At 35.0% G+C, this 23,078-nt stretch overlaps 1 protein-coding gene across 2 annotated transcripts in view; it reads right to left on the bottom strand.

The window, feature by feature from the left end:
* BTBD16 (BTB domain containing 16) overlaps window positions 1-23,078 on the bottom strand; it is a 105,156-nt gene that overhangs the window by 76,957 nt on the left and 5,121 nt on the right. For both annotated transcript variants that reach the window (XM_051981588.1, XM_051981587.1), the window contains exons 4-7: window positions 18,860-18,933; window positions 14,568-14,711; window positions 10,985-11,074; window positions 7,062-7,176 (exon numbers count right to left, since the gene is read on the bottom strand). In XM_051981588.1, coding sequence (XP_051837548.1) covers window positions 7,062-7,176; window positions 10,985-11,074; window positions 14,568-14,711; window positions 18,860-18,933 — 423 coding nt within the window. The remainder of the gene's footprint in view (window positions 1-7,061; window positions 7,177-10,984; window positions 11,075-14,567; window positions 14,712-18,859; window positions 18,934-23,078) is intronic.

Raw genomic sequence — 23,078 nt, 5'->3', positions numbered from 1 at the left:
TCTCTTTGTCTTTAGTGCCATTTCTATTTCATGAAATTCAAATATTGTGGTCACAATATCACTAGTAAAAATGTTATAGAAATGCAAAATATCTGCTTGAATTTTCATCTATTTATTGATTTGTTCAAATTTCATCTTTAAATGTTCTTCAGATAATCTGATTTAGTGGATTTCACATCAAGCTGTCTGCAAAACTTTCCCTCTCTATTGCTTTTCATTGTTTTGTGAGACACTACTACTCATAATCTCTTATTAGTCTCCTTTGAAGATTTGTAAACCAAAGTCTTTTTTTCTCTAAATTTAATTTTTCTAAATCAACATTGCCTTTGACTTTCCATTTAGGTGGTAGATCAAACGTTTGCTGGTTAAGGTGGTTTCATGACTTTTTTATTGCAACAGTTGTTTTGTGTCTATAAAGCATCTCTGTGACAAATTGTGACATTCCCTTTCAATATATTTTCCTCATTCCATTTCACACTTTTACTCTCAGTGGTTTATTTAAACAGGTTAATTTGGAGCTATCACTATTATATGTTGCATCCTCTTTATACCTTTATTCATTGTTCTAAACTGGCAATATTTTTAATCTTCATCTGAAGCAATCAAGTGTTTGATTTTCAGGTCATTTCAGTCATGTCCAACTCTCTGTGACCCCATTTGGGGTTTGCCATTTACTTTTCCACTTCATTTTACAAATGAGGAAACTGAGTTAAGCAGGGTGAAGTTGATGGAGTGCAGCTTCTAAAGGGAACTATAGCAGTAGTGCTGAAGCCCCCTGACCTTAGAAGGGGTTGTGTTCTGTTTGTCAATGATCCTAAAGTCTCCTGGCTTTAGAAGAACTATAGTATAGTCCTACAAACATTGCTCATTGCCAGATAACAATCTGTTGGTCAGGGACAACAAGGTTTCTGAGACAAATGGTGAAGTGCATACCAGACCACTCTTCAATTCTACCTTTAAACCATAAAATCAGCACATTAGTGACATGAAACCTCTCTGTCTTTTTCCTATGAATTTATCTTTTTGGTTCTTTGCTAAATAATTTTGGAACTTAGCCTGCTTCAATTGGCGTTAAAATTGTAATAAACTTTGCCCCCTTGCCTTGGAGATGGGTTCAAACCTACAAATTCTTTTGAGATATCGGTCTGCAATCCCAACCGTTTGGGGTCTCCTTCTGAACCTCAATAAAGTGACTTGCATAGAGTTAAAGTGTCTGAGGCCAGATTTGAACTCAGAAAGATGAGTCTTCCTGACTTCAGGCCCAGCTCTCTATCCATTGTACTGCCTAGGTGTCCTAACACAAATAGCAAATTCCGTGACTAAGATTCTACGTTAGGTCATTTCTTCTATTAAAGAAATTTTGTTAAATTGACCAAAAAAAAAAAAAGGAAAATAATTGATGTTGGAGGGTCTGAGAACAAGTAAGCATATTAATGTACCTTTGGTAGAGCCATGAATTGGGATAGCCATTCAGGTAAGCAATGTGGAACTATGCCTATAAAACTCTTTAGGTATGCATATACCTTGTGATTTAAAAATATCATTATTAGGTCTATTACTACCAAAGAAATTAAAGAAGAAAATACAAAGTTATTTATAATTGCTCTTTTTGTCATATTAAAAAACTGGAGATTAGGGGATTCCTCTCAGTTGTGGAATGGTTGAACAAAATATGGTATGTGAACATAATGGAATTGACCTAAGAAATGAATAAACAAACAGTTCCAGACAAACCTTGGATTACTTTTATGAAATGATTCAGAGTCAACTGACTAAATCAAAACAATTTTAAAAAACAACTCTCAAAAACCTAAGCTTTATGATTAGCATAATGACTAACTATGATGCCAAAGGACCAGTGATAAATAATGTTGCTCATCTCTTGATATAGGGTTGATAGACTAAATATGCAGATCTAAACATACAATTTTGGGTGAGAACATAGCAACATGTGGTTTGACTATGCATTTTTGTTATAAAGGTTAAAAAAATTTAGTGATAAGAGAGAGAAAATAAATATTTTTAATTGAAAGAAAATTTAGAATGTTTAAAAAAAATCTAATCACTTTCATTTTTTTTTTTTTTTGGTTCTTGTCATAGCCAATGTCTTTTTACTCTTTATAAAGAAGAGTATTCATGATTTTTAGGCATAAGTCTTCAATAAATCTTGAAAAACCTTGGCCTTTTTTGTTTCTTAAATTGCACAACCATGTATTACATCATTTGATCTTCACAAACCCTTGAGGTAAGTATTATTATTATATGCATTTTATAATTGAAGAAACAGCCTAAGAAAAATTAAATGGCATGCTCAGGATAATATCTGAGATAGGATTTAAAGTCAGGTCTTCCTCACTCCAAATCCTACTCTCTTTCCTATTGGCTTTTAGAAGGAAATACAGTGATTCCTTCTGCATTGTAAGAGGTGTTTAGGGGCATGGCATTTCCCATATCCTCACACTCTCATTCTGGCAATTTGGAAAGTCTTGCAAATTTTTTGACCTTCCCTTTGTACCAGAGAAGAAATTCGAATTATTATGGTATTAGAAGATAAATTATGTTGATATTATACAATACTATACATGTTGTATTTCTGAGTTTTGGAATTTTTTCATTGTTGACTGTTGGTCTTTATGTGTTAACTGTGGCTTTTTCAAAACTCTCCAAAAATTCCCATTTAATTTCTTATGCTAAACCACAATATATTGAAACAATGATGGGGAAAATTGTGATATGAAAGAGATAACTGTACAACTTCTGTTCTTTTCTTTTCTTTTTCCTGAACATGTAAACTTGAAATTTAGTTCTTCCTTGGACTTCTTGGGGAATCTCAGACACTTACCAGCTGTAAGTCCCTGGACAAGTTATTAATCTTAGTTTAAGAGAAGTTCAATGTACAAGAAGTCCATACACCAGTGGTGACAAACTCAAACAGATGTAGATTTCTGCGTCAGCATATTGCCTTAGAATACTTCTCACTCTGTGTGTGTGTATGTGTATGTGTGTGTGTGTGTGTGTGTATTTTGACTATTTCCTAATTATCTTTTAATGTGGTTGGGTCATTCTAGAGAGTTTGTGAGCCTTGGGATCATGAGTTTGATGCTGCTGGACCCTGGATCCCATTCACCTCACATTTGGGAGTATTATGTTCAGGTCAAAGTACCACAAATTAGGGAGAACATTGATAAAATAGAGAATAGCCAGAAATGAACAATCAAGATGGTGAGTGGCCTTGAATCCATGCTATCTGAGGATTGGTAGAAGGAATTGAAGATAATTAGGACAAGAATTGCCAAAGAGAGAATGGTAGGAGGAAGTAGGGGACAGGATAAAGGGGTCTTCTGCACAAGAGTGACTAAACTTGCTAGTCTGGGCATTAGAACTAACTAGAAATTATGGGTGGAGTTACAAAAAGCCAAATTTCAGCTTAACATAAGGAAAAGTTTACTAGTGATTAAAATTATTAAAAAGTAGAATGAATGACTGAAGTAGGAAAGGGGTTTATCTCCCTTGTCAGGCTCTTGTCAGGGCCATTTTTAGGTAATGCTTGTTCAAGTACATCTGGAATAGGTGATCTATGAGGTCCCTTCCACATCTAAAAGGCTATGATTATATGGTCTGAGTTCAAATTTTGACCATGTCTCTCACATAAATCTAAGTGATCCTGTCAAATTGGCTAAACTCTCTGAATCTCATTTTTCTCATCCATAAAATGAATGAAGTTGGATCTGATAATTTCTAAGGTCCCTTCCAACTTTAATATTAGAAACCCTGAAGTCAGCTATGATTGCTCTAGGTTTCTATTGTCTTTATTCTTTTTCTATCTTCTCCCTACCAAGCAAAACTCTTTGGACTTACAAATAGCCAAAAGTAAAAGAGGCTTGATTTTCACTTCTTTACAATGGAAGAAACATCTCCTTAGTATCAGAATACCTAGGTTACAGTATCACCTCTATTAGTAACTTCACAAACTGAGTTTCAATATCAAATGTAGCTTGAGAATAAAAATGTAGCATACATTTTACAGAGTGCTATGAGGACCAACTTAAATATTTAAGTACTTCATAATTGTAAGGTGCTACACAAATATGAACTGTTACGCTTAAAAATAACCTATATTGTTCCTTTCTTGATTGCAATGTCTGTGCTTTTCTAGATAGACATAGAAGGGGATTGCATGGATTCTATTTCCTGTGGGATCTTGCAATCTCCCATTGATAGAGATAGAAACAGGGGTTGGAGACAGGAAAATTACCATGATGACCTCTAATATTTTTCTCTAACATTCTGACTCAGAATAAAGGAACCTAAAGAGACTTAAAAATATTTTCCCTAAGACATGTGTGTTTAAATGTCGTCTAGCCATTTATCTAGTCAAGAGACTGAGGTGTGAATTCCCACATTGCTGGATGAGTCACCAGAATGACACCTGGTAGCTTCCATCATAACTGCTTCATGAACTGGACACCCAAGCTCCAGTGGAATCAGACCCAAGAGGATTCAGAAAAAATCCTTGCATTTGGTGGCAGGATTGAACTAAGTGACCACTATGGTACCTTTCAATTCTAGGGTTCCGTGATTTCAAGATTACATAGGAAGGAACAAGGGGTCATCTCTTTTTAGCTTCACAAACTAAGGCTTGCTGTTGTCAATTTTCTACCTAATTCTTGCATCATCTTTACGAAAAAAAAAAAAGGTAAAACACAACTTACTTTCTGACCTATATCTGCCCTTTTCTCTGACTTTGAATATTCTTACTATCAAATGACTGTCCTAATCCAAGTCCAAATCATTTTATACTTTGTACTATTCCCTCCTATTTTTAAAAATTGGGGGGGGGAAAGGCAGAGGAATGGGAGAAACCATATGAAAGTCAACTGATGAAAGATATAGAACATAAGCCTTCAAATTAAGATACAATCTTACATTTTAATTCAAAGTTAGTAATGATCAGTCCCTACAATGAAAGATAACAGAGTCTTCCTGATTCCAAGCCTTGTGTTCTATTCATTATGCCACTCAGATGTCCCTCAATCTAGTGGTAATTTAAAACAAAATAAAACAAAACAAAAACAAGCCACATAAGTCCTACAATGTGTAAGTACTGAAATGGGCAGTAGCATTTACCCTTGAGAAATTTAGAACCTAGATGAAGATACCAGACAATCATGAATGGAGAAGTCACCCATTTTTTATAAAATTGAGATAATCATCATTTAAGTATCTGATAAAATGGCAGAATAGAGGAAAAGAAGCAATACTTGGAAGAGACAAAATGTCATTCACAGTAACTTTGTATGTTCCATATGTATACATGTGCACGCATTATACACGGTTCACAAACATATATGTATGCATGTATAATACCATAGCTATTTACCTATGCATAGGTATATACATTTTTGAATTACCTATTTGCAGAACACTGCAATCACCAACTACTTTAAGGTCAGAGTATTAAAAAAAGATGGTAGGGACAAGAGCCGTGTATATATAAAAGACTCCTCACACCCTAGATTCTTGTAACATATCTTTTTCAATTGCTTTCACATATATATATATATATATATATATATATATATATAAGCCCTTGAAACAGATTAAGTAGAAATTATTAACTCCACATATAGATGAAAAATGATGTGGTCTGGAGAATTCTGATTCACATAGTCAGTCAATGGCAGAACTGAGCACAAATCCTAGATCTACTGACTCCTATATCAGGCTCTTTCCATTATGTCTAAAATAAAGTCAATGACTTTACACACAAACTATAAATAACATGTCTGCCTTCCTGTCTGAAAACATTCCGGCCACATTTCAAATAACATTTAGATACAAACTGACTTTAAAGGCATTTCTCTATGACCACACTTTAAATGGATCAAGCCTCTGAAATAAATGATTAATAGTAATAGCTAGTATCTGTATATCCCTTTAAGGTTTGCAAAACTCAGGGTCATACAGCTAAGAAGTATCTTAGGCCAGAATTGAACTAAAATATTTTTGATTCCATGTCCAGAGCACTTAAGCCCTATACCAGCTAGTTGCTTAACAAATTGAGTCCTTTCTGGCAGCAGAATTCACCAGGTAACATCTGAAAGGATCAAGTATCCAGGACACTAGTCAATTCACTTGCAAATACTCTCTTCTTTTCCAGCCTTTATCCAATCCCATCTGCATTGCCAACAGACAGAAGTATGACATAGGATCACTCCAGAGTCTTAATTGTAAGTGTTCCATTTGAAATTCCTAAATAGGGAAGGTTAATAAGTGAGGGAGAGGAAGGATTGGTGTAGTGTGTAAAGAGCTGGCTCTAGAGACAAAAAAATTGGATTTGAGTCCTTTCTTGTGTTACCATGGCAAGTAACTTCCAGGGTCCACCAGCAGCTCCTTAAAGTTTTAAGCTGAAGAGAAAGGGCTGGCCTACATTGATATAGGGAGTTTCATCTTTTAAGAGTTCCCTGTATCTGCTGAGAACTTGGCAAACAGGTTCCATTTGAGCAATGGGAGGAATTATCTATTACCTGTGACAACAAATGAGAAGACTCTTCTGTCTAAAAACTCCACTGAAACCTGAAATATTTTCTTTAGAAATGACTTCATTTAAATTTATTTTATCCCCTGTTAATATGAAAAAAATCACTTGATAATTAATTCATATTAAATAGAATCATTATTTTTCATGTAAGAAAACTAATACCAAGGAGGAAATGTGTAACCTTAACTCAACATTAGACAATCTGTCAGTGACTGACTCTGAATCAGGACCTAGATCTTCTTATAATAACTTTTTTTTTCTGTCTAATCTTCCATAAAACTATAAAAATTCATCACTAGGAGGGACTTTAGAAATTATCTGTCCTAGCCCCTCTATTTTTCCTTCCAAGGCATTGGGCACTGTCCAAGGAGGCAAATCAGAGAGGTCACTTGCACTTCTGGATGCAGCTAGAGAGCATTGGGCAGATGCAGTGGAAGAAAAGCCAGTGTGTTACAGAGTGAAAAAAGAAGGAAGGCATCAGAATCTCAGCTTTATGCATGTTCCTACCATGTTTCCTTACCTTTTAAACAGACTAGAGAACTGGAGAATGTGAGCAGATGCCAAAACACCCAGGACATCATCTATATGTAATATTGTCTCATTGCTGTAGAGACTCTTCAGGGCTGTGGCAAAGGCTGCAGGAAGCAACAAAGGGAAAACTGATTCAGCACGAGGTTCCTTATGGATGAACTCCTCAGTTGCCATCATCTAAAGGCTCCAAAAAAGTGCTAGTTGTCATTCACTGATCTTTTTTACTGCAAGGAGGATAGGAATGACAGTCCATGAGCAGAGTTCAGTGAAGACAACTTTTTGTACTGAATTTAAATCATTTAGACCTTTATTTGGAAAGCTAGAACAAATGGAAGAGAGGGACTTTGAATTGCTCTCTCTATATTAAATAAATGCTGGAAGGTAGAGATAGTACCAAAAAAAAAAAAAAGAGTAACTCAGATATATATTGGACATTCCCTCTTACCTTGATTTAAGATTCCATGCTGTGAAATAATTTACTGACAAGGAATTTGGGTGTTTAAATAATGAATTCTCCTTAGATGGGTTTAAAATGTATTTACTTTGACCCAAATTAAATGAACAGCATCATTGTGATACTCTGGCATACTTAATGTTCATTGGGAATGTGAGGATGTACTCAATGAGTTCAACCATTCTGACTAATGATTTGACCACATCAATTGTTTCCCATCCTGATCAATTATCAAACTGGTTTATGGGTACATTCTTGAGATAAGTAATGACACTTTGCTATCACAAAAAGAGCTGCTACAAACATTTTTTGCACATGTTGGTCCTTTTCCTTCCTTTATGATTTCCTTGGGATACAGACCCAGTAAAGGCACTGCTGTGCCAAAGGGTATGCACAGTTCTAAAATGGACATAGTTCAAACTGCTCTCCAGAATAGTTGGAACATTTCACAACTCCACCAACAATATATTAGTCCCAGTATTTCCACATCCCCTCCAACATTTGTCATTATCTTTTCCTGTCATCTTAGTCAATTTGAGAGGCATGAGAGAGTTGTTTTAGTTTGCATTTCTCTCATCAATATATTCAGAGCATTTTTTCATATACTATAGTGGCTTTAATTTTGTCATCTGAAAATTAGTTCATATCCTTTGATCATTTATCAATTAGGGAATGACTTTTATTCTTATAAATTTGATACAGTTTTTTGTATATTTTAGAAATGAGACCTTTATCAGAAACATTGGTTTTTAAGATTTCCCCCCAGCTTTGTACTTCCATTTTAATCTTCTTTCTGTTGGTTTTGTTTGTGCAAAAAATTTTAATTTAATGTAATCAAAGTTATCCATTTTGTCTTTCATAATGTTCTCTTATTCTTCTTTGTTCATGAATTCCTGCCTTCTCCAAAGATCTGATAGGTAAATTATTCCTTGCTCTCCTAATTTGTTTATGGTATAATCTTTTATGCCCCAAACATGCACCCATTTTGACCTGATCTGGTATGAGGTGTGAGATGTAGGTCTATGTCAAGTTTCTGACATATTTTCTAATTTTCCCAGAAATTGTTTGTCAACTAGTGAGTTCTTATCCCACAAGTTGAAGTTTGGATGTTTATCAAATATTAGATTACTGTAGATCTTGATTATTGTGTAGTATGTATCTTATATCTATTCCACTAATCCACTACTCTGTTTCTTAGCCATTACCAAATGATTTTGATGACTCCTGCTTTATAATATAGTTTTAGGTTTGGTACAGCTAAGCCACCATCTTTTTGTATTTTTTTTCATTAACTCCCTTGATATTCTTTACCTTTTGTTCTTCTAGATGAATTGTGTTATTTTTTCTAGTTCTATAAAATAATTTTTTGGTGAATTGATTGGTATGACACTGAACAAGTAGATTAATTCAGCAGAATTGTCATTTTTATTATATTAGCTTGGCCTATCCATGAGTACTTGATATTTTTCCAATTATTTAGATCTGACTTTGTGTGAGAAGTGTTTGATAATTGTGTTCTTATCATTCTTGGGTTTGTTTTGGCAGGTAGATACCCAAATATTTTATTTTGTCTACAGTTATTTTAAATGAAATTTCTCTTTCTATTTCTTGCTATAGGGCTTTGTCAGTAATAAATAGAAATGCTGATGATTTGTGTGGGTTTATTTTATTCTGCAACTTTACTAAAGCTGTATTGTTTCCAACAGGTTTTTGGATGATTTTCTAGGATTCTATAGGTATATCAACTTATCATTTGCAAAGAGTGATGGTTTTATTTCCTCATTGCCTATTCTAATTCCTTTAATTTTTTTTCTTATTGTTAAAGCCAACATTTCTAGTACAATTTTAAATAATAGTGGTGATAATGAGTATCCTTGTTTCAGTCCTGATCTTATTGGGAATGCATCCAGCTACTCTCCATTACAAATAAGGCTTGCTGTTGGTTTTAGATAGATATTGCTTATTATTTTAAAGAAAGCTTCCTTTATCCTTATGGTCTCTAGATATTTTTTAAAAAGGAATGAATGCTGTATTTTGTCAAAAACTTTTTCCTGCATCTATTGAGATTATCATATGATTTCTATAGGTTCTGTTATTGATATGGTGGATTATAGTAATAGTTTTCCTGATATTGAACTAGCCCTTCATTCCTGGTAAAAATCCCACTTGGTCATAGTATATTATCCTGCTGATAACTTACTGTAATCTCTTTGCTAATATTTTATTTAAAACTTTTGCATTCATATTCATTAGGGAAATTAGTCTGTAATTTTCTTTGTTTTGGCTCTCCCTGGTTTAGGTATCAGTATAATATTTATGTAATAGAAGGAATTTGGCAGGACTTATTTATTTTTCCAAATAGTTTAGATAATATTGGAATTAATTGTTCTTTAAATGTTTGATAGAATTCACTTGTGAATCCATCTGGTTCTGGAGATTTTTTCTTAGGCAGTTCATTAATGACATCCAATTTCTTTTTTTTCTAAAATGAGACCAAGTAATTTATTTCCTATTCTGTTAATCTGGACAATTTATATTATTGTAAATATTCATCCATTTCACTTAAATTGTCATATTTGCTGCCATGCAGTTGGACAAAATAGCTTCTAATTATTGCTTTAATTTCTTTTTCATTGGTGGTAAAAGTTCATCCTTTTCATTTTTGATGCTGGTGATTTGGCTTTTTTCTTTCCTTTTTCTAATCAAATTAACCAAAAAGTTTATCTATTTTGTTTTTTTTTTTTCATAAAAAACTTAGTTTTATTAAGTAGTTCTGTAGTTTTCTTAATTTCAATTTTATTAGTCTCTCCTTTGAGTTTCAGAATTTCTAATTTGGTATTGAATTAGGGGCTTTTAATTTGTTTTTTTTCTAGACTTATTAGCTGCATGCCCAATTCATTGATCTCTTCTTTCTCTATTTTGTTCATGTAGCTATTTAGAGATATAAAATTTCCCCTGTTTTGGCTGCGTACCATAGGGTTTGGTATGTTGTCTCATTATTGTCATTCTTTTAGATGAAATCATGGATTGTTACTGTGATTTCTTGTTTGATGCACTCATTTTTTAGAATTAGATTATTTAATTTCCAATTGGTTTTTAGTCCATCTTTCCCTGACCCTTAATTGAATACAATTTTTATTGCATTGTGGTCTGAAAAGAAAGCATTTACTATTTCTGCCTTTCTGCATTTGATTGTGAGGTTTTTATTACTCTTATTAAATGGTCAGTTTTTGTATAGGTGTCATGTACTGAGAAAAAGGTGTATTCTTTTCTGTTTCTATTCAATTTTCTCCAGAGATCCATCATATCTAGATTTTCTAGGATCCTATTACCCTCCTTAGTACCTTTCCTATTTATTTTGTAGTTAGATTTGTCTGATTCTGAAAACATTGGTTCTTCATACATGTAGAAATTTGATTCAATGACATTCTTAAAAAACAAAAAACAGTTTACATTACCATTTTTAGTGACTAAAGGATCATTAATCTTCAAAGAAATGACTATCTTCTTTACCGGAGACTTTTTTGTTTGTTCTTTGGGTGATTCAGCTAAGAAATTAAATGAGATATGCATGGGGTGAGAATAGTGAAAATGATACCTTTCCAGTCATAATCAATGTTCCAAGATATTTTCATGAGAGCCCACCTTCCCCACACCCAAAACATTAGCTAGGAATTATGAAAGCTCACAAAGCGTCATCACTCTTTAGTCAGATGGTCATAGGCATGTGATTGCAGAAGAGAGAGGAATATTGCTGACTGACAATAAATGTGGCTGTTACATTTCCTCCTACCTGTTTAGAGATTTAGGTTCATTGATTTAGAGCTACAGAAGACTTGCAAGAAGCTATCTAATTTACCAACTACTTTTTTTTTAATATGTGGGGAAATCGAAGAGTCATCAATCCAGTCAGTTAGTAATTCAATCAATAGGCATTTATGAAATGCTTACTATGCAACAAGCATTGTCCTAAGCACTGGTGATACTAAAAAAAATTCAAAATACACATGTATACACACATAGAAGTCTTCTACATAGAGATGATAATTGAACATATGGGAGTTGATGAAATCACTGGGATAGTGTGGATTGAAATCCAAACCCTAAGCCTCTGCAGTAGCAGTAAAATTTGACAGAGTCATAGAAATAACCATTAGTATAATATTGTGACAGTGGATATAAAGCTGGCTTCAGAGCCTTAAACATATGTAGAGTGTATGATGCTGGACAAGTTCATCAACTTCTCAGTGTTCTAAGCAATCCTTTAAGACCATCATTGCAGACACAATGCTAACCTGCCATGGTAAGAGGCAATCTCCTCCACAATTTCTTTCTTTTTTTTTTTAAATAACTTTTTATTCACAGAACCCACACCAGGATAATTTTTTACAACATTATCATTTGCACTCACTTCTGTTCCAATTTTTCCCCTCCCTCTCTCCACCCTCTCCCCCAGATGGCAAACAGTCCTTTACATGTTAAATAGGTTACAGTATATCCTAGATACAATATATGTGTGCAGAACTGAACAGTTCTCTTGTTGCACAGGGAGAATTGGATTCAGAAGGTATAAATAATCCGGGAAGAAAAACAAAAATGCAAGCAGTTTATATTCATTTCCCAGTGTCCTTTCTTTGGGTGTAGTTGCTTCTGTCTATCCTTGATCAATTGAAACTGAATTAGATCTCTTTATCGAAGAGATCCACTTCCATCAGAATACATCCTCAAACAGTATCGTTGTTGTCTCCTCCACAATTTCATGAAATCAGATTCCAGCCCCTATCTGTATTCTGTGTTGCTTGACATTTTGTAGCATTTTATATAAACATGGTCTGAACCTGGATCTGGAGTCAGAAGACCTTAATTCAGATTCCTTCTCTGCTACAACCAGACGTCCCAAATTCTTCATTTATAAAATGAGAGAGAGCATGGGACTAGTATATCTGCAAGTTCTCATTGAGTTTTAAGACTTATAAAATACTAATTATGATATAGGCCCTTCTACATACTGGAAAAATTTGATGTCAGTTTTTGGGAGCCGCAATCTCTAAGCTGATTGGCAAAGCCCAGCACTGTGATCAAATGTGCACAGCGCTCATGCAGGAACAAAATTCTCTTCTATGATTCTCATTATTGGACTACTATTTCTTATATTATTTATAATTGGCTTGATTACAGCACTAAACAATATATTAAAATATATTTAAAAATCTGGTGAGAAGGGGAATTTGGGCAAGTTAACTAGAAATGATTCCACATGCATATTCTGCCCTAATAAAACTAATCTCTCACTGAGAAAAATGATAAAGGAGAGAACACATGGAAAGCATTGTCCTTATGGGAGAGAACCCAAAGGTCTAGGAAATAATGGTATTTACCAATTTAGATTCAGAAAAGATCAGTATGTCTGGGAACCAAAAGATGGTTAAAGTATAACTAGGAATTGCCCTAAATGCCTATGTACACAGTTCTAAGTCATGGAAATAGAGGAATCAAACAATCCATAGAATTGACAAAGACCCCTTCAATCTCCATAGGCAAACCAATAAATTGGGTGCAATGGGGAAATAAGTCCTGGATTCTCTTCTAATTAGGTAAAGACAAATATATTTGAAACATATAGCGAATGGAAGGGAAATGCTTAAATTAAAACTTTCTGGGACCTCTGTGAGAATCATAGAAACAAATCCTAGAATTTGGAAATTTCTTAAAGGCAATTAAGTCCAACTTTTTCAAAAACAGAGGCCTAGGGAAGCTGATGGATTTCCTGCAGTGGTTAATCTCTCAAACCATTATTCCATGTTTATCTACGACTCCTGGCAATTGTTAATGCAAGTACAATGTTCCTGATGGGCAGCCTTTCTCTCTAAATGAGCAATAGTAGCTCATGACATGGGAATCCATGGCCATTTTCCCCACTCATCAGAAGAATTCTCTAAGCCATGGAGCACCTCCAATGACCCAGCGCTTTGCCGCCTCCCATTCGAAATACAACTCAAACTTGTGGCACATTGGCAGGCTTTGGTCTCTATGGATTTTCTGGGACCACCTGCTTCTCATGCTGGACAGGAGCCTGTGCTACACAGTGCCAAAGGGCAGCACATGGCTACATGTGGCCAACTGGGAATCAAGCTAACTGTGGAGACAAAGTGGGGGATGTTGTTTTTTTTTGAATGACAAAACTTGATCAGCACAATTTGGACCTCTAGATACAAAAAGGCAGAATGCAGTTCTAGGGTCAATGCTTCATAGGCTTATGCCTTTCTGTTAGGGACTTACCATGGGACACTGGAAAGAGCACAAATTTGGATTTTAAAAAACCTAGATCTGAGTCCCTTTGCCATTTGTTAGCCATTTCACTTCACCAGTCTCTCAGAGTTGTGAGGGTCAAAAAAATATGAAAGTGAAAACCATTTTGCAAGCTCTAAAACACTATACAAATATGAGGTGAGAGGAGAGACAGTGTAATCTGGGAATGGACAGAGAGCTGGATATTGAGCCAAAACACCTGAATACAAATATTCCTCTGAAAATGCCTGATATAAAATACGGGCTTAATAAATACTTGTTAATTGATTGAGTGACTGACTGATACAGATTATCTGACACAAGATAAGGGCTTAATAAATGCTTGTTAATTGGCTCTCTGATACAGATTATCTGACACAATGGTAAAGGCTTAATAAATGTTTGTTAATTGACTGATTGAGTGACTGATACAAACAGGTTATATGACCTTGAATGAGCCATTTATCTAAATCTTTTGGTGTTTTCAGAAATTGTCAAAACCATAATTTGAAGAGTCCTACAATCTGAATCACTAGTGGGAATTTCCATAAGAGGAATTCCCCACATGGATGAGATCATACGTCTAAATAAAAAAGTTATTGATAAAGGAGTCCTTCTTCTTCCAGCTGCCTAAAGGGAATGTCCATCCTAGATCTCTTTAGGAGAATTACATCCCGCCTCCCCCACCACACACTTGCCACCCTTTCTAAAACATAACCCAATATAGGGCTCTTGCTTCAGATGCTAACATACTTATCAAAAGTTTCTCCAATTCTCTCAGAGGATCTGTGTGCTTCTGGGACAGAGCAGATATGTAGAGCTTGGTTAGGGTCCCTGAATGGAAGAGCTGAGGCTGATGGAGTTCCCATTTGAAGCCCAAACATTCAAGTGTCACATCTGAAGGAGATAAATCATTTTAATCAAAGCATTCCACAACCTTCCTGGCTAGAATGGTCTAAGGGAAAGATCCAATACAAAAGCCTTTTCTCATTCCTTATCCTGCTGACCCTCTCTGCAGCATATGGCACCGCTGATGCTTTCTCCTCCTGAGTACTTCCTCCTTGCAAACTTTCATGATGTTGAGCTCTCTTGATTCTCTCCTCTCTGCTCCTCCTTTATTTCTTTTCTTGGATCTTTATCCAGATAATTCTCAGTAACTGCGGGTATTCTCCTAAGGCTCTGTTCTAAACCTATTCTGTCTTTTCCCTTTAAATATCTCTTCTAATTAGTCTCCCTGAATTTTTTAAAATCTAAAACTGATGTAGAGCAAATAGGTGGTACAGGGGATAATGTGCTGGACCTGGAGTCAGGAAGACTGAGACACTTACTAGCTGTGTGACTCTGGGCAAGTCATTTAAGCTAATTTGACTCAATTTCCTCATCTGTAAAGTAGCTGGAGAAGGAAATGGCAAACCACTTCAGTATCTCTGCCAAGAAAACTCCAAATGGGGTCATGAAGAGTTGGATATGACTGAAATGACTCAACAACAACAATACTATTGATGTGGATTTATCCCAGAGGTTTGGGTAACCAGACCGAGCCAGTCAGGAAAATTTCTATGAGAGGAAGCATGGTATAGTAGATAGAATTCTAAGTTTATCATCAGAGGATTTAGGTTTAAATCTCAATTTTGCCATTTGCTATTTTTGCAACTTTGGGCAAATAATTTGATTTTTCAGGGCTTGAGTTTTCTCTTCTCTACAGTGAGGACTTTGGACTCTCTAAAGTTCCTTTCTAGCTCTGGATCTATGATCCAATAACTTACTCATGATCCTTATCAACTCTGAGATTTCATTACAATTCTGAGTCTGATACTCTTTCCAACAGAAAAGCCAATGACTATGACTAGACTTTTGAGATTCTTTGGAATTGGCAGCTGTTGCTGCCCTCCTGTTCTTTTCAAGTTTTTTAAGTGTTGGTGCCCCCCCCACCAAGTCATGGGTCATTGTTGTTCAGTTATTTAAGTTGTGTCTGACTCTTTATGTCCCTATTTAGGGTTTTCTTGGCAAAGATATTGGAGTGATTTGTTATTTCCTTTTCCAGTTAATTTTACAGATGAGGAAACTGAGGCAAACAGGGATAAGAGACTTGTTCAGGGTGTCACAGCTAGTAAGTGTCTGAGGTCAGATTTTAACTTAGATACTCCATGCAACCGAGCTCCAAGCTACTAGTAAGCAAAAGTTTTCAGGAAAAAAAAAAAAAACTTTCTCATTTGTTAGGGAATGAAGAGAAGTAGATAAGAACTGGAAAGGATTCTAAAGTGAGGAGAGGAAGAAAACCCAAAGTTGGTGAGGGAGGATGCAAAAGCCACTGGTAGAATATTATGGAAAGGCCAAAAATGTAATGGCTCCAATGTTAAAAATATCAGTGTTTTCTAGGTAAAAATAGGACTAAAATTCAATGCTTCAAAAGCATGAATATTAAAGATTTAAAATCAATGTAATGCCAGTAAAAAGTTTTCATGTGCTAAGAAAAAAAAGTTACTTTATATATACAATGATATAGAAACTAAAAGGCCTCTAGGGTCCTTGTTAACTTTAATTCCTATAACTCTTATCAGTATTCCAGAAGGTATATTCTCAATCAGCTCTAGGGAGAGGTGATATCTCACAGGACAATTCCTGAGTCTATTAGGGAGCACTTTCAGTTCCACTCCCAAGTAAATTCATTTCAGTCCCACAGCCATTTATCAAGGCCTACAATGTCTAAGGTACATGTTAGGCTGGCTGGGAATACCAAAGAAAAAAAATTAAATAATGTCTTTTCTCAAGTTTATATTCTCCTAGCAATAATGGCCTTCTGACATGTCTATGTTTTAGGAATGAAAAAAGAGGAGAAAAAAAAAGCTTTCCCTAGACTTAATGATTAAAAAATAAATAAACTGCTTTCATCAAGTTCTGTTTTTAGCAGACGTGGCACTTTTAAAATATCTTACTGTACTTTTTTATTTGGCTTTGTTTCACAGACCTACTAGGACAGGGCAGCAGGACTTTGCTTCTAGCTTAAACTGTAAGTTCTTTTTGTTTTGTTTTTTTTAATTCTTTTTTTTGTTTTTGAATTTCAATTACAGATTCTATCCTTCTTCTTACCCCCTCCTCCACCCTCTAAGAAGTCAAGAAATACAAAACTCATTACAAATAAGAAGTTATGCAAAAAGACTGAAAGTTTTTTGAGAGCTAGGATCTTGTTCATCTGTGTATTTTCTACAATTAACAGAATGATTTACATATGGCTGGGACCCAGTCAATATACATTGAGTGAATAAACAAATATACCACAAATAAGACTGGAGTCCATATAATGTACTCATGGAATACGTTGTGGAATAACAATAACTTACATTCTTGTAGTGCCTTAAAATGTTCAAATTATTTCCTTTCCATATTTCATTTCATTTGATCTTTAGAACAACCCTCTGAAGTAGGTAATATGTTATTCCTCTTTTTGTAGATGAGAAAACTAAGACTAGATGAGATTAAATGAAATGTGATTCATTTGATACCAGTGTTAAGTTCTGAGGTCCTTACCAAATCTGAAATTGTATAAAAATTCTAAGTCTCTGAATATGGATCAAAGAATACTATTTTCATCTTTTTGTTGTTGTCTTTTTTCTCTCATTTTTTTCTTTTATTCTGATTTTTCTTTCAAAATTATCAATATGGAAATATTTTAAATGATTGTTCATGTATAATCTATATCAAATTGCTTGTTGTGTTGGGGCAGGTTGAGGTTGAGATTGAGAAGGGAGAAAGAAAAAATTTGGAACTCAAAATCTTACAAAAATGAATGTTGAAAATTATCTTTGCATGTAATTGGAAAAATAAAATACCATTGAGGCAAAAAAAAAAAAAAAAAAGAAAATTCTAAGTCTCAGGCTCTTTATAAGCCAAGGGGTGATATGAGTAGAAAATAAACATTGTCACATCTTTCAATTCTCCTTTGCTTTTTTCCCATTTCTCTTTCGTTCCTTCTATGTTCATTTATTGAAAATCCTTCTCTTGTTTCAAGGCTCAGTTCTGGTCCTACCTTCTTCGAGAAGTCTTTTCTTGATCTGTCTTGGTATTCACTTAACTTGTACAGGTTGTATTCTCCCAGAAGAGGAGAGTTCTTACCTTATTGAAGATAAGAACTATTTTTATTTCCATTATGGTATTTCAGGTATTTCAAATTCCTGTGACTTAGTAGGAGCTTAATAAATGTTTAGTGAATATAATTCACCAGAAATTTGTGAGGTCTTTTGTAGAAGTAGGAAGAGAGGAAATGAAAAAGAAAGACTTAAGAAGACAAAAGATGGAGGAAAAATCTAGGTGTGTTGGCTGAATACTGGTATTTAGAAAACTGAATCCATCACATTCGAATGGAAAAAGTCCTGAGTGGAAGTGAAGTAATATGTACTTCATATTAATATAGGTAGGATCAATTTCCCAAACAAATAGAATTTTCATAAAATCTTAGGAGTTGTGTTATGGGAGAAGTATTCCCTCCCTGAGTTTATGAGGCTGATAACTGCTATTAAATAGATATTTACTACAATGCAGAAATTATGGAGGTAAGAGCCTAGGTTTTTATTATTATGGTTAAGCATAAGTTCAAAGAAAACCCGAACAACTCTTAGCTACTTTAAGACAAATGTTCTTGTGCATGGATATGTGGATGTATGGGATGGACAGCTTTTGCAATCTGTTTAAACCTAAGGAACCTTTCTTAGAATAATGTTTTGGGTGCAGAAAATAAAATGACTTAGTTCCAGATTTCTTTACAGAAAAAAAGTCTTAGTAAAATATATATTTCATATTTAATCTTTCATAACTTAAAAAGGAAGGATAGTTAGTATATTTATAAATAGTATTTTGATTAAGTTGTCCATTCCAAAGAGGAGTTGTTTGTAGATTTTTGACAATTTTCTTGTGACTATAACTACATGAAAACATATTTGTTGGATTAATAGGAAATATAGATCCACTTTCATGAATTTAGGACCCTATTCTATACATATAAGTATATTGTAATTTAAGTTATTCTTATCACTATGATAGGGACTTACCTGCCAAGGTATCTTGGCTGGGTTTTCTCTTGATGGAACCAGTTAAGATTTTCTGAAGTTGTGGAATGTGTAACCTTAAGAAGAGTATTTTTTAATTTAGTAATTAATATTGACATCTGCTTTGCAAAGGCAATCATCATCATTGCCTCAAATTAATGTGATCCTATAATAATAATAGATGGCATTTAATATTAATAACATATTAATATGACTTATTTGCAAAATGCTTTCCTTACAACTACCCTGTGAGATATATAGTACAACTACACAACTACTATTTCTTTGTTACAGAGAAAACCAAGGATATAGAAGATATAACTTATAACTTCCAATGCTAGGATTTTGGCCCCAGATTTCTTGTCTTCAAAGAATAGTGTTGTTTTTTGTAGTTTGCAAAGTTCTTAATAGAAGCCAACTCATTTGAGCCTCATATTAACTCTTTGAGGTAGATAGTATTTAATTTTCACTTTACAAATAAGGAAACTGAGGGCTCAGCTATTTGACTAAGGGTATCCAACTAGTGAAAGTCAGAGTCAGGATTTGAGCCCTAGTTTGTGTTTTTCTATATTGGGTACAAGTTACCCCATCTCCAGTCACCTATTATCAAGGCATAAAGTTTCCCTATAATATTTTCTTTTTCACATTTGGGAGAGTTTGTTAATTTCACCAAGATCATATCCTCTGTTTTTGAAAGTTGACAGGAAAGTTTACAATGTCTTCATCTGGTTCTTCAATATATGATCAGATCTCATCAGAAAGTCATTGTGGGCAGCAGACTGGCATTCTACTTAGCTGGTATCTCATTTAATGAACTACTGTCAGATAATCCATCACGATTTCTAATCTAATATGAACTGTGCTAGGTGTTGGTCATCTGCCATCATCATGTGGAGTGAATTAGTCGTTGAGAAAAATATGATACTGAAATCATAGCTACCCACCTCCAACACCTCTTAGGAAAATAGAGCCAGTAGAGACAGCCAAACAACCAGCATTAATGAGCACCCTGAAAGATTTACTCTAACAGGGTTATGTCACATCCCTGAAGCTCATGGATAGAAATCATAATGAGGGCTAAAGGCAGGCTGGAATGGTGTTGATAAGTTGTCCTTTCTAAGCAGAGATGACCCTCCTGATTCATCATCTAGTAGATTTTAGCCTTTGAGATATTTTCTATTTTTAATTTTTTTTTGGATTAGACAATTGGGGTTAAGAGACTTGCCCAGGGTCACACAGCTAGGAAATAGTGTCTGAAGCCAGATTTGAACTCAGGTCCTCCTGACTTCAGGGCTGGTGCTCTATCCACAGCACCACCTAGCTGCCCTCTTTGAGGCATTTTCTTATCTGGGAAATGGGTTTATCTGGTCAACTGCACTCATTTGGCTCACCTTGTAGCCAAAGTTATATTTTCAAGACTGCTGGCAATGATTAAAGGTACAATTTGTGACCGTGGAATGGATCAAAGCTCACTTGAGAATTCAAGGATTAAATACATGATCCCAGGTACTAACTATAATCTAACCAACTGAACTAGAGAATCGCAGTTACAACACGAATTGTTATATATTGTATCTCTTGTTAAGTCACAAATGATGCAGGGACATGATTTCTTTTTTTTTTTATTAGCTGTATATCCTTTTTTTGTGGCAGATATATTTTTTTTATTATAGCTTTTTATTGACAAAACATATACATGGGTGATTTTTCAGCATTGATCCTTGCAAAACCTTCTGTTCCCTCCTTCCCCCTACCCCTCCCCCAGACGGCAGGTAGACCAATACATGTTAAATATGTTAAAGTGTATGTTAAATGCAATATATATATATATATATATATATATATATATATATATACACACATATTTATACAGTTATTTTGCTGCACAAGAAAAATCGGATTTAGGGGCAGCTAGGTGGCGCAGTGGATAGAGCACCAGCCCTGAAGTCAGGAGGACCTGAGTTCAAATCTGATCTCAGACACAACACGTCCTAACTGTGTGACCCTGGGCAAGTCACTTAACCCCAATTGCCTCAGCAAAAAAAAAAAAAAAAAAAATCGGATTTAGAAATAAGGTAAAAATAATCTGAGAAGGAAAACAAAAATGCAGGTGGACAAAAACAGAGGGAGTGGAAATGCTATGTTGTGGTCCATACTCATTTCCCAAAGTTCTTTCGCTGGGTGTAGCTGGTTCTGTTCATTATTGAACAGTTGAAACTGATTTGGTTCATCTCATTGTTAAAGAGAGTCACGAGGGACATGATGTGTTTGAGGTTTTTTGAAGAACCTAAACTCTCAGGGTGAACTATTTTAGTGTCACTAAAAAGAAATGGGCTTTAATTTTCATCCTGTACAATTAGTAGGTACTAAGTGAGGATTTAATCCTAGCTAAGACAACAGGCATGTAGGCATGTAAAAGCTTGTAGGAGCAAAGTGAGAGAACATAGAGACCACTGCATTTGGAACCAAAGGATCTGTGCCCAAATTTCCAATGCTGCACCAACTTCTCCTGCCTCCGATCCTTACTCAGCAACTCTGTGTCATTACCCTATGCCCTGCTCACAAGCCCTTTTTTCTCCATCTGTTAGCAGAGTCACCTTGTCTTTTTAGGGGGTGATTATTAAAAATTATTTTTTTAAGTCAGGAAGGGTTCAAAGTCAAAAAGCAAGGAGAGCTACTTGTCAGCTTTTCACTTTTTGTGCCTCAGTCCCTCTGACAAATTCTGTCATCTCCCAGTCAGCCAGCTCCCTCTGATTTCCCAATGCTCCATTTTTCACACTTAGTAGAAAAACATGGATCCATTTATGTTTAAAAAAAAAAACCCACTGTATCTCTAAGGAAATAATAGTTGGCTGATAGTGTTCTCAACTTCTTCCTTATTTTTCTACACTTATTAAAAGGCACAGTTTTGACTAGACTGCTCCCCTACTTTCCACAGTATTTTCAAGAGCTCCTTACCAACTTTAGGAAAATTTATTTAGCTTTGCTTTTAAAAATCTACCAAAATCTAATTTCAAAGTAATTTTCCAAATTTACTTGGTATTGTTATCTTCCCTATACTTTGCATTGCAACAAAATTGAATGACTGGCAACTCCTTAATATACCATCTCCAGGTTATCACACAAGCAGGGAATGAAATCCTTGCTCATCTCTGAGTTCAGTTCTTTATCTTCCCAAGCTCAGTGTTACTTTCTGTGGTTAACAAGCCTTGATCTTTTCAGCTGATCATGCTTTTTCCCTCCTTAACTTTTTCTAAAATGCTTTGTCTGATTTCTTTGTCTTACATTCCATACCTCATCTGTATATGGAGCATTTCTTTCTTGCACAATGTAAGCTGCTTAGGGATAGAGATGGTTCATTTTTGATTTTTGTATCCCTATCACCTGGCATAGTAAACATACTCAGATGCATCTGAGTTAATTTGATGCAATTAATGAGATGCAGGCTTAACTGTTCCTCTCAATGAAGGGAATAGTCCATTCTTGGCTGCCCACACTGTTAAGCTCTTTTCCCTCCCATAGGGAATTCATCCAAAATTATGAAGGCCTTCCTGACTCTCTCCTCATTGGGGGAAATCAGTAAAATACCTAGGTTGCTCAGCAGAAGCCCCTTACTTGTAATATGACAGAGAACAAAATACAGAACTGAAAAAAATTCAGAAAAAATATTAAGTCATCAGGCAAAAAGAAGAGCAGAAAAAAGAGTGGCCTCCTGTCCCTCCCACAATCATTTTAAGTATCAAATTATATGGTTGTTTTTTTTAAAGAGCAAGAAAATAGTAGCTGATTGGCCAGCAGAGAACATTTTCCAGAGAAGACACATAGGTTGCTTGAGATTTATGGCAGAAAGCTCCTTACATTAATCTTCAGAAATCTGAAAGATTTCTGGTCAGCACAATCTAGATCCTGAGTTAAGCATTAAGAAACTCTGGTCTCTAAGTAATAATTCTAGTTTTTCAGCCATGTGAGGATAGGTTGAAACAATGCAATTAAGCTTTCTCACATTCGAACCATATGAACTCAGAATCTTCTTTGTTGATCATTTGATGAGGTCGTTTGTTCTCTTCATTGTAGTTCCTTGTTATGTGTTGCAGTGTACTTCTACCTGCCATGCACTTTTCCATTACTATCTGAGATACTCGTTTTTAATTCACTTGGAGACCATATGACTCAGCCATCTAATAATAATGGAAGGGTGTGAGCCTTTGTCAGGGAGGACCTG

The sequence above is a fragment of the Antechinus flavipes genome, chromosome 2 (assembly GCF_016432865.1).
Source record: "Antechinus flavipes isolate AdamAnt ecotype Samford, QLD, Australia chromosome 2, AdamAnt_v2, whole genome shotgun sequence".
NCBI lineage: Eukaryota > Metazoa > Chordata > Mammalia > Dasyuromorphia > Dasyuridae > Antechinus > Antechinus flavipes.
Note: the sequence above shows the minus strand (reverse complement) of the source record. Positions and strands in the feature narration are given on the sequence as shown.